The sequence below is a fragment of the Cricetulus griseus genome, chromosome 6, assembly GCF_003668045.3.
Source record: "Cricetulus griseus strain 17A/GY chromosome 6, alternate assembly CriGri-PICRH-1.0, whole genome shotgun sequence".
Classification (NCBI taxonomy): Eukaryota; Metazoa; Chordata; class Mammalia; order Rodentia; family Cricetidae; genus Cricetulus; species Cricetulus griseus.
The window spans coordinates 124,751,871-124,764,910 of record NC_048599.1 but is presented as its reverse complement, the minus strand read 5'-3'; the positions used below and the strand labels follow the sequence as shown (position 1 = coordinate 124,764,910).

General features: G+C 37.7%; 1 protein-coding gene across 2 annotated transcripts in view; it reads left to right on the top strand.

The window, feature by feature from the left end:
* The window catches only part of Epc2 (enhancer of polycomb homolog 2), a 98,652-nt gene extending 86,912 nt beyond the window's left edge, over window positions 1-11,740 (top strand). For both annotated transcript variants that reach the window (XM_027420464.2, XM_027420463.2), the window contains 4 exons: window positions 6,039-6,175; window positions 7,839-7,998; window positions 8,819-9,152; window positions 10,102-11,740. In XM_027420464.2, the coding sequence (XP_027276265.1) occupies window positions 6,039-6,175; window positions 7,839-7,998; window positions 8,819-9,152; window positions 10,102-10,174 (704 nt within the window). In that variant the 3' untranslated portion in view covers window positions 10,175-11,740. The remainder of the gene's footprint in view (window positions 1-6,038; window positions 6,176-7,838; window positions 7,999-8,818; window positions 9,153-10,101) is intronic.
* The last annotated feature ends 1,300 nt before the right edge of the window (window positions 11,741-13,040 follow it).

Here is a 13,040-nt window from a genome sequence, read left to right as displayed (position 1 = left end):
CATTATTTATTTAATTAAAAATAACAAATCATTATGTTTGCTAATTTAGATGTAGTTTATTGTCCTGTATCAAACACTTAAGGGGACCAAAGTGTTGTCAATTTCCAACTTTTTTATTTTGGAATATTTGTGTGAATGATTAAACACCCCTAATCAGAATATCTGAAATTCCAAATGCTCAGATTAAAAATTCCTTGAATGTATAAGCTCTTTGAATACAGTGAAAAGGTTCTAGATTTTGGAGCATTTCTGATTAGCACTGTCAGTCACTGTATTTTATTCTAAATTAAAACCATTTTACCAACTGTCTTACAAGGCTTTGGAAAGAGACAGAACCTTATATTTCTGTTTTTAAATACAACTAAAAGTGTGATACTACTTATCATAAGTTAACCAGCATAAGTTTCACTTTTCCACATCATAAAGATGAGTTCTAGTTAAAGAGCAATGGCTCATTGAACTGAGCTATGAGCTAGCACTGGATTCCATGCCTTTTCCTTTCCAAATGGCCCAGCATTAGAAGATATAAGAATTGCTATATTTAAATTTTTTTCTTCCTGCCTTCATATCTAATAAGCTATTTTTCCCCATCTTTTCCCCCAAGATTTTCAAATAGCTGGAAATTCATGAATACTTTCCAATTTTCATTTGATTTTGAAGATTATAATGTTAGAATTTTTTTCATTTAAAAATAAAACACTTAAAATGAATTTACCATGTACAGAAAGACATTTGATTTTGTTGGTAATTCAGTAAAATAACTATTGTGTACTTCAGAAATACAGGTAAAGATTCTAAAGAGAGCAGTATAATAAATACACCAGGGTTTGGAATCTTCTAGTAATAAAATATTTATTTCTCATCATTTGTCCATCTCTGAACCAAATTCCATCTCTGAGCCATATGTCTATATTACTATCAAAATGTTCTCATTTGATAATCTTACTAAACAGAAACTTTGGGGGAGTAAGATAAATTTGGTTATAGGTCATATTGATTAGATCACTCAGTACATATTCCAACACTTTGTTTGTTCCCAGATGTACTGTAAGACTATATTAATAACCCTTCTTCTAATGTATTTTTCCCTTTAAACTATTAAATAGAGTGGGGCTGGAGTTGTAGCTCTGTGGTGGAATCTGCATAGCTGAGGGTGTGGACCTCTAGCACTGCAAAATGAAAGAGAATTACTTTTTTAAGAGTATGTGTATTCTGGTGTTGTTGGACATTTGTATTCTAAATGTGCACTGATTTCTATGAAGATCTTTGTGCTTGCTAAGCTGGCCTATCAGCAGCTCACTTTAACATCAGTTTATGAAATTTTTTTTTCATTTTATTATTTTACCTTACATACCAGTCCCAGTTCCCTCTCCCTCTCTTCCTCCTTCTCTCCCCACCTTCCCCCCACTGCCCTCCCCCATCTGCTCCTCATAGAGGGTACGGCCTCCCATGGTGAGTCAACAAAGTCTGGCACATCACCAGTTCCAGAAAGGACTAAGCCAGCCTAGTGCTCCCTCGCCCCTCCCCATACACTCTAGAGTCTAGACCGAGCAAGGTATCTATCTCTCCATTAGAAATGGGCTCCAAAAAGCCAGATCCTGGTACCAAAGCCAGTAGTCCTACAAACAGCCCAAGCTGTCCACTGTCACCTGCATTCAAGGAACCTAGTTTGGTCCCATGCTGCTTCTCCAGCTGTCAGTCTGGTCAGTGAGCACCTACTAGCTCAGGACAGCCATTTTTGTGTGGTTCCCCATCATGGTCTTTATCCCTTTGCTTATATTATCACTCCTCCCTCTCTTTCACTGGACTCCAGGAGCTCGGCCCAGTAGTTAGTTGTGGATCTCTGCATCTGCTTGCAGCAGTTACTGGATGAAGGTTCTATGCTGACAATTACAGTAGTCCTCATTCTGATTACAGGGGAAGGCCAGTTCAGACACCCTCTCCATTATTGTTTAAGAGTTTTGTCTGGGGTTATCCTTATATATTCCTGGGAATTGCCCTAGTGCCAGGTATTTCGATAGCCTCATTATGGCTCCCTCTATCAGGATATTTTTTTCCTTGCTCTCCCTCTCTACCCTTTCCCCAACTCGACTATCCCATTCCCTCATTTTCTCCCCACAACCCTTTTCTCCTCCTCTCTCCCCTTCTACCCTCCCACCCTCCCAGTTTACCCAGGAGAGCTTGTCTGTTTCCCTTTCCTAGGTAGATCCATGTATGTCTCTCTTAGAGTCCTCTTTGTTACCTGGCTTCTTTGGGGTTGTAGACTGTAGGCTAGTTATCCTTTATGTCTGATACGTACTTATGAGTGAGTACATACCATATTTGTCTTTCTGGGTCCGGGTTACCTTTGTGAGTTTTTTTTTTTTTTTTTTTTTTTCTATTTCTATCCATTTGCTTGCAAATTTCAAGATGTCATTGTTTTTTACCACTGAGTAGTACTCCATTGTGTAAATGTACCACATTTTCTCTATCCATTCTTTGGTTAAGGGACATCTAAGGGATTTCCAGATTCTGACTAATTACAAATAATGCTGCTATGAATATAGTTGGGCAAATATGCTTGTGGTATAAATATGTATCCTTTGGGTATATGCCCAAAAGTGGTATTGCTGGGTCTTGAGGCAGATTGATTCCCAATTTTCTGAGAAACTGCCATACTGATTTCCAAAATGTCTGTACAAGTGTGCATTCCCACCAGCAATGAAGAAGTGTTCCCTTTACTCCATATCCTCTCCAGCATAAGCTGTCATCATTGTTTTGATTGTACCCATTCTGATAGGTATAAGATGGTATCTTAGAGTTGTTTTGATTTGCATTTCTCTGATGGCTAAGGATTTTGAGCATTTCCTTAAATGTCTTTCAGCCATTTGAGTTTCTTCTGTTGAGAATTCTTTGTTTAGGTATGTACCCAATTTTTAGTTGGATTACTTGGTCTTTTGATATCTAGTTTCTTGAGTTCTTTGTATATTTTTTAGATCAGCCCTCTGTCAGATGTGGGGTTGATGAAGATCTTTTCTCATTCTGTGAGCTGCTGTTTTTGTCTTGTTGACCTTATCCTTTGCCTTACAGAAGATTTTCAGTTTCAGGAGGTCCCATTTGTTAATTGTTGTTCTCAGTGTCTGTGCTACTTGTGTTTTATTTAGGAAGTGGTCTCTTATGCCAGTGAATTCAAGGCTACCTCCCACTTTCTCTTCTATCAGGTTCAGTATGGTTGGATTTATGTTGAGTTCTTTGATCCATTTGGACTTGAGTTTTGTGCATAGATATGGGTCTATTTGCAATCTTCTACATGTTGACCTACAATTATGCCAGTACCATTTGTTAAAGATGCTTTTTTTCCCCATTGTATAATTTTAGCTTCTTTGTCAAAAATCATGTGTTCATAGGTGTGTGGATTAATATCAGGGTCTTCAACTCAATTCGGTTGGTCAACCTGTCTATTTTTGTGCCAATACCAAGCTGTTTTCAGGACTATAACTCTATAATAGAGCTTGAAGTCAGGGATGGTGATGCCTCCAGACATTCCTTTATTTTACAGGGTTGTTTTGGCTATCCTGGGTTTTTGGTTTTCCCATATAAAACTGAATATTGTTCTTCCAAGGCCTGTAAAGAATTGTGTTGGGATTTTTAATGGAGATTGCATTGAATTTGTAGATTGCTTTTGGTAAGATTGCCATTTTTACTATGTTAAGCCTACCTTTCCAAGAGCATGGGAGAGCTTTCCATTTTCTGATATCTTCTTCAGTTTCTTTCTTCAAAGAAAGACCTTGCCATAAGGTCTTTCACTTGTTCAATTAGAGTTACATCAAGATATTTGATGTTGTTTGTGGCTATTGTGAAGGGTGTTGTTCCCCTGATTTCTTTCTGCGCCTGTTTATCATCTGTTATAGAAGGGCTACTGATTGTTTGTTTGTTTGTTTGTTTGTTTGTTTTGAGTTAATCTTGTATCCTGCCACATTACTGAAAGTGTTTATCAGTTGTAGGAGTTCCCTGGTAGAATTTTTTGGGTCACTTATATAGACTGGCATATCATCAGCAAATAGCGAAAGTTTGACTTCTTTCCAATTTGTATCCCCTTGATCTCCTTTTGTTGTCTTATTGCTCTAAGTAGACCTTTGAGTACTATATTGAATAGATATGGAGAGAGTGGACAGCCTTGTCTTGTTCCTGACTTTAGTACTTTAGTGGCATCTCTTTGAGTTTCTCTCCATTTAGTTTGATGTTGGCTGTTGGCTTGCTGTATATTGCCTTATTATGTTCCTTGTATCCCTGATCTTTTCAAGACTATTATCATGAAGGGGTGTTGAATTTTGTCAAAGGCTTTTTCAGCATCTAGTGAGATGATAATATGTTTTTTTCTTTTCTTTCAGTTTGTTTATATGGTGGATTACATTGATGAATTTTTATATGTTGAACCATCCCTGCGTCTCTGTGATAAAACCTACTTGATCATGGTGGATGATTTTTCTGATGTGTTCTTGGATTTGATTTGCCAGTATTTTATTGAGTATTTTGCATCAATTCCTCTTTAAGGGCTTCAGTCATCTTCATAGTTATTTTTAAGGTCATTTTCTTCTGCTTCATCTGCGTTGGGATGTTCAGGTCTTGCTCTTTTAGAACCACTAGTTTCTCATGGTGCCACATTCTCTTTATATTTTTGAGTGTATTCTTAGACTGTTGTCTACCCATCTCTTCTTCAGGCGATACAGCTAGAGCCTGTGCTTCAGGGGGGCCCTCTTCTCCAATTGGTGCAGTTGGTGGCTGGGGCTCTGGTGATTGCTCCTCCAAATGCAGGTGGGGCCACTACTCCAGGGATCACTCCTCTAGGTGCAGGCAGTTCTAAGCCTCCAGTGGTTGCTGATGTGATGGGGTATCTCATACAGAGGATGGCACTGAATGCTGGCTGGGACACAGGTGCTCTTTCCCAAAGATACTTCTTAAGATAGTTCCTGGAAACCTCAATTGTCTTTGCTTCCTGGTCATTTGACACTCCTGGCTGGCAGCAGCTAGCCACTGCCACTTTCTGATACTCCTAGCAGGCCACTGCTGCTCTCTGACCATGAAATTTCTTTTACATTTCTTTGGAAAAAATTCTGTCTCATAAATTTTTTGAACTGATCATCTGTCAGCTTAAGAAAATGGGTTTCTCATTTTCACTTGAAACCCACAACTTCACACACTAGTCAGCACTGGTAATTGCATCTGAAGGTCCATTGTGACTCTAGTTTTCTGAAAGTGTCTCATTTCCAGCCCTTACTTTGATAGAATTCATTTTAGATGTTGAATGTTCTGGGGCTTATGATTGCTGAATGTCTTGTTTTCTACTCCAATTTAAAATCAGAAAGGATAGTATTTTTCACTTACATGTCAGGAAAACTGGTAGAAGTCATTTTTACTTGTAGGTGGCCCTCTCCTTTTAAAACTGTAATTTAGTCATTATTAATATTTACATTAGTAAATGCAAGTGTTTATCATGATTTTTACTATTTTTTGTTACTCCATGGGAACCCTAGTTCCCATGTGTGTGGAGAACTATGGGAATCTTCAAGATCCTAAATCTGAGGGCTGTGAAGGCTCGCTCAGTGGGTAATAAAAGCACTTGCCACCAAGTCTGAGGACCTGAGTTCAATCCTCAGGATTCACTTGCTGGATGGAGAGAACCCACTCCTGCAAGCTGTCCCCTGACCTCCATAAGTGCATTGTGGTATGCACACCCACATGCTAAATACACAAATAAATGTCAAAAAAAACCACAAAAATTCAAAGACAAATTTCAATCTGAGTAAGTGGTAAATTACTCATGTAAAATTGTGTTTTTCTCTTTTTTTTGTAAAATTGTGTTTTATAGTTAAACTCTACATAGGAACAAAGGAGATTGTGGATGTGAGCATACACCATACTGAAAGACTTGCCATTGTTTTTCTGCTTTGCAGATGTATATTCTGGCTTGTGTTTGCTTTTTATCTTAACTGGTTTACACTACATTCTTCTTATGTCATTTAAAATACTTTAATGCTCACTTATTTATCCTTTATCAGTAACAGGGGGCATCACAGAAGAGCAGTTCCAGACACATCAACAGCAGCTAGTTCAAATGCAACGGCAGCAGCTTGCGCAGCTTCAACAGAAACAGCAATCCCAGCATTCCTCACAGCAGACACACCCAAAAGCACAGGTGATCTTCTAGTCCGCTCTTTTCCCATTTCCTACAGATGACTTGACACTTTGCTAGGAATGAAAATAACTCAGGTTTCCCTGTTTAACCAACTTATTTTGAAAGGCTATTTTACAGACTAGTTTCTGGGTTTTTTGAGAGCCAAATGTATAGGTACTTTGGATTTAAGAAAGAAATAACTAGTTTTTGGAAGGATTTTGAGACTTTTTAAAATAATGATATATTTTTGAAACCATCACTCGCCAACCCTCATCTCCCACTTTCTTTTTCAAGAATTTGGCTTTTCTAACCTCTTCTTCAAAGCTTTTTCTATACTGATTTCCTATGTCAGTATAGCTCATGAGAAGAAGGAATTCTATTGAATGTACAATAAATCTAAGCTACACAGCTCTCCTTGCCTTTCTGAACCACATTTCCCTGAAGGGAAAAATACATGCAACTAGAAGTTCATAGAAACCCATAAATACAGACATGAGTGATAAGAATGAGACTATATAAGATTATAGAAAACCAGCACAACAGATACTTGATATGAGCTTTGTAAGAATCATTTTAGGCTGTGACCTCCAGAACTACACAGGAATACAATACTTTTGTTTTAAACCATTAAAAGCAAAACAAATAAAAAGAAATAATCTCAAAGTTGAATCATCAGAGAATAAACTTCACATTGTAGCTCTTAAGTTTGGTTGTTCCGTAATTCCAAAAATCACAAATCTCAGTAATAACTAAGAGTATTCAGTTTGGCCATACTCTTTGAGTTCTCAAACCAGAATCTACCAACAGTGGTTTAGTTCATTCTCAAAGGGTCAGTCCCTTTACCTTAAAGTCATAAGCCAACATCGTGGAAATCTTAGTGACCCTGGTTGCTATCCCCACACCCTCTGGTAGTCCTAGTAGATCTGGGCTTGACTTAGAGCCTATGGCTATCATTGTTAGTAGCAGGCAGTTTTACACAGAATCATGAAAGAGTAGCCACTGAGTTTGGTTTGCTTTGTTTTTTGTGAGTCTCTTCAGATAACTAACCTGAAGTTTTTGCAGTCTTCTTCAAAGTTGGATTGGTCCAGGTTTTTACATTTTGATAGAAGTGGCTATTAATCATGTCTGTGATTTTATTTTATTTATGGTGTCTGCTCATTAAGCAGTTTTAAAGTGTTCATTATTACCTAGAAAAGTTAATAGAACTTGGATTTTTCAATTTAGTTGTTTTTCTCAGAAATAATTGCTTGCTAGTTTCTAGTGATTTTCATGCTTCATAAACCAAAAAATAAAAACAAAATAAAATAAAAAACCTCACAGCTAAGTACTTTCGACTATTCATGATTAGAAAGGCAATGTCCTTGCGTTCCGAACATTCCTTAATGTGCTCATTAATCCCATCTAACAAAACTGAGGATGTAGGGTGCTGGCAAGATTTCCTAGCTAGTAAAGGCACTTGCTGCCAAGTCTGACAACCTGAATTGGATCCCTGGAACTGCCTTGGTGGAAGAACAGAACCAACTCCTGACAGTTGTCCTCTGACCTCCACACATACTCCATATTCCTGTTTCCCCTGTCACTGGCAGGGGTGGGAGGTGGGGGCAGGGGGGATTAGTAGATAGATACATAGACAGACAGACAGACAAATGTGGAAAACTGAACTGTGCTTCTATCCATTTTATAGGGCTCAAGCACCTCTGACTGTATGTCTAAAACACTTGACTCGGCCAGTGCACACTTTGCTGCATCTGCAGTTGTCAGTGCTCCTGTTCCTAGTCGCAGTGAGGTATCCAAGGAACAGAACACTGGCCACAACAACATGAATGGTGTTGTCCAGCCTTCAGGTACAACTGGGGTTTCACATAATACTTAGTAGTTTGAAGTTGCCACTTACTCAGTTGGGTTTGGTTTTGTTATATGCACAGAGGAAATGTATACAAGTGCTCTTCAGAATGCCTGGACGGATCTGGATGAGGAACTGAGTGTTTCCAGAATTCTCAACACTGTCTTCTGTATGCCTGCCTCCATCCATCCATCCTGATTACATCTTAGACTATCAGTTGCTTCACATGTTAGGAAATATCCATTGAGCTCATTATCAATCACCCCCATTGATTCATCTATGAATTGATTAAAAAGTGAAATACAAAACAGCACAGTCAGTTATAAGGCTTGAGGTTGGGTTTACATACCAATGTGCACATATTCTTAGATATACTTCCCCTGACTTCTCCTTTAGGGATACATTATGGCTGTGAAAGCCTGCCTGCTGCCTACTGCCTGTGCTCCAGGGACAGTGCTTCTCTGTCTCCTCCCAGCTCCCAGCTGAGAACCCTCTAGTTTCATTAGATGTACTCAGGAGCATCCTCCTTCTTTTCTTTCTTCAGCCCGCATTGCTGATCTTTGTATGCCTATAACTGTTTAGGGCAACCCAGCCATCATTCTCATCTGTCCTATTGTGTTTATCTCCAAAGTTGACTCAGAGAGAGATAGCAAAATGCTTGGTGAAGCCTCTTTGTATGACTGTGATATGGAAAGTTAACTGAGAATTTATTGAACTAGAATATGAGTACACTTACTTTCATTAACTAAATTCCTAATTCTTAGGGGGTTTTTTTTATTGTCCCATGACACTAATTGAATGATTTCTCCCCTCTTCTGCAGGACCATCTAAAACAATATATTCCACCAATATGGCTTTATCATCCAGCGCAGGGATTTCAGCTGTACAGCTTGTAAGGACAGTTGGCCACACTACTACAAACCACTTGATCCCAGCATTGTGCACAAGCAGTCCTCAGACGCTTCCCATGAACAATTCCTGCCTGACCAATGCAGTGCACCTCAATAACGTCAGTGTTGTTTCTCCTGTCAATGTGCATATCAATACACGGACTTCAGCACCATCGCCAACAGCCTTAAAACTTGCCACAGTTGCTGCCAGTATGGACAGAGTGCCAAAGGTTACTCCCAGCAGTGCCATCAGCAGCATGGCCAGGTGTGTGGCTTTGCACCAGCTTCTTGGAGGAGAAGGGCCTTTGGCTTTTCACTGCTCAAGCAGTATCTGTTGACAGACTTGATTTTTCAAAAAGCTTGAGGATTTGCTTAACACAAAGAAAGCTCTGTGCCCACCGACACCAGTTAGCGTCCTTAAATGCCAACTGTAGAAAGATGAGAATGTCAAATTGATACTTTAGAAGCTTCAGTCACTCATTTTTTTTTATTTTATCTTTAAATTTTTTAAAGATTTATGTTATTTTATGTGTATAAGTGTTTGGCCTGCATGCATGTGTATGCACTGTGTGCATGCCTGGTACCTGTGGATACCAGTGGAAGGCAGGTTCCCGGGGACTGAGTTACAGAAGGATGCAGGACATTGCCTGTGTGCTAAGAATCAAACCTGGGTCCTCTGCAGGAGCAACAAGTGCTCTTAACTGCTGAGCTGTCTCTCTACCCCTATCACATCATATTTTATAGACTGATAGTCTAGGTTGGAGCTATCAGTTCATATCAGAAACTTAAATTGAAATCATACTCTATGACCCTTCACTTTATAGTTTTAAAATTTTTAAGAACTTTCTAAAACCAAATAATGTTTTGCAGGGCAAATTTTATGTTCCTTTCAGTGACACAAATGCAAGGATAACAGTGAAACAAACAAAAAAAATTTATTTGTATGGGTTCAAAAGTTTTGACCATAAGCCTATAAAAAGGAACTTGGATTAATGATGTTATATATTCCCTAACTTGTCACTAGTATTAGAAATTAGTGGAATTTCTGAGCTGAAGAAAAAGAATCTTCATTCCTGCCTGGAAATGATAAAAATTGGGGTTTTTGTGGGGGTCATATGTAGTTAGTTATAGTTACTTTAAAATGTGACCTGTCCATACTCTAGTAATATATTCTCTAGAGTTCTAATGCTTATTCTACTCTTTTCTTATTATAGAGAGAACCATGAACCAGAAAGATTGGGTCTAAATGGAATAGCAGAGACAACAGTAGCTATGGAAGTGACATAACCTAAAGCATGTGGCTTTGACCTGTGTGGATGGTGTGCAGTCATTCATATTCCAGCGGAATACAAAAGGCAACACTCTGTGGATCACAGAGCAGAACAATGGACCTAAATGGACTACAGTATATCGGATGTTAAATCGATATATGATGTATATTTTGTAAAATTGGGAAAATCACTACCTTGTAAAATAGTTTATTTGTATCATCAATATTATTTCTGTTACTTGAATAGTAGATATTCATCATCATGCTTTTGCACTTGAATTTGCAACTGAATGGATTTTAAAAATAATTCTTTAATGGGATCATGAGCATGAAATGGGATCCTGCATCACTTGTTTTAACTATTTATTTTGCCATGTTTACATTTTGTATCTTGTAAAAAAAAATAAATCCAACTTTGTGTCTAAAAAGTTAAAGATTCATAGCTAGGAAATGAAATTCTTGTAATTTTTTTCTAAAGGAACTGTAAAGTTTTCACTTGGTTCATTTTGTTTCACAATTTGACTAGATGGACTTTTTGGTAAATACTTTAGTGGCATTTCACTGTCAAATACGACTTCAAGGCAAAATAGTATTTTCTATTACTGTGCAGGGGAAAGGGATGGATCGATACATGCAAATTTAATGGAGTAACTCACTTTTCCATATATTTTGAATGTATATTTCTATTTATAATACCAGTTTATAAAAAATAATTACACAGAAAAAGTGGACTAGGAAAATTATGCATCTAGCACATTTAAACTGTGCAGATATGAAAATTTTTCACGGATTACATTTTATCTGAAGACTGCATATTTTAACTGGCTTTAAAACTGTAACACACCACATAAAAGATATTTACCAGGTATGTATTGCATTATATCATTGCAATAATTATTGGAAGTCTATATATCGAGCCATCCCAGGTTTTGGGAGGGGGGAGGGTTGTGGCAAGATTGTCTTTTCAATTTTGGAGAGTTTTCCTGTGGCTACAAGGCAAGTAACGGGTTGGAAAAAGTCTGACTGTAAGTGTTGGACACCTTCATAGTGTAGTGTTTTAGTGACTTTTTTTATACGGTTCTTGTAAATTAGATACGTGTAGTGGTGTTTCCGAATGTTTGTTTATGCACTAGTTCAGACAACTTTCCCTGTTACTTGTTCTTGATAAGTGAAAACTGCAGGGAAATAAAAAATACATATCAAAACACGGCCATGCTGCATATGTGTTTATTTCACAGTGTGCACACTGTAAGTGAAAACAAGAGGGACAGGCTAGCACGTGCTGGCACTTGTCATCTCACAGTGCTCTCCAAGCATTAAGGCAAAGAGTTCTAAGAGGCTCATCTGTGAGCACTATTGGGTTTCAGATAATCCAATATAAACTACCTTTGCTATGAAAAGTTCTTAAAATATTTTACAGAATGTAAGTAATTTGCAGTATAGCAGTCATTGAAATCTCATAAATGAGCCTCATTTTATAAATAAATAGAGTATAGTGTAGAGTTATATTGCAAGGGGGTTTTGGAAGTCCTGGGAAATGTAAATATTTTTAATGAATATGATTAAAACCATTTCAAACTGAACATAATTTTATACCTTTTTTATATCTGCAGTCCTGAAAGTTGTAAACTTATTGTCAGTTAAATTAATGGACCAGGATTTCTGCTGAGAGTAGTTTTTATTCAGATCCTAAATGTAAAGCAATTTATGGTCAAAACCACAGGGGGAAAAATAAATTTAATTACTTCATTGGTTGTGACCTGATAGGATCCATGCTCATTTCTGCCATACTACCTCTGGGGTTCACTGCTGATGATATAAAGGAAATAATTTTGATTGATATGTATATGACTGTTCATTCTGCTTACAGTTGGATGTATCTTCTTGCTATTGAGAATTTGAAACTTCAGTGCCAATTTCAGAGAAAGCTTTTTTCCCCATTTTGCTGAAGTAAAGCATGAAGTTAATTTGCCTTATGTGATATGTGTGTGTGTGTGTGTGTGTGTGTGTGTGTGTGTGTGTGTTTTAAATAAGTAAAATGAGACCTTTTTGTGTACAGTTTCTGGAGGCGGTAGCAAGTCCAGAACTTATCAAAGACTGATGGCCAATTGATTTGTTCCTTTTGAAGTAAAATAGAAAATCTAATCCTCCTTTCCTTTGGTGGTTGTACCTGCTTCGTAAATGGCATTTCAGTTATTCATGTGCATGGCTCCCAGAGCAGGGCTGAAAGGAAGATGTACTGGTAAATTAAGGGATTGCTGCCAGCTCCACCGTTTCTTAGAGCATTTCAGCATACTGGGGAAGTGAATTCCTTTGGATGGTGTGGGGACAGGAAGAGTTTTTACTTGACTGTGTGCATTTGTTTATATTATAAAAGAGTAACTTGTGTGCTGGGTCGTCCATTAATTGTTATAGGCAAAATATCCAACAAACTGCATTTTTCTGCCTTACTGAGTAATACCCCCTTTCTCAGTAAATCAAAGTCAATATTACCATACAGCTCTAAGTATATTGGAAAAAATAGTGTATGTTTCTTTTGCAAAAGACCAAAAGAAAATAAAAGTATTTGCAGTGTACATGTTTTTAAGTGTATACGTGTAGCATTGTGCTATTCTAAAAGCAGTACAGTGTTTGTAACTGTGTTTAGTATTTTATTGTTAATATGGCTCAGGGGTTGGAAGGGGTTGAGAATAGTAAAGAGGGTTGACATTTTGGAAACTTTGACCTGGTATGTTCATCTGAATTTGAGTATGATGCTACACTTTCTGACATAATGTGTGCTTTATTGTCCCTTGGCTCTTTTGGCAATTTTAAAAGGTAATACCTTATTTTACCCATCAGAGAAGGTTTGGAGCAAGCTGAGCTCCTGATAGTAGTCACCAA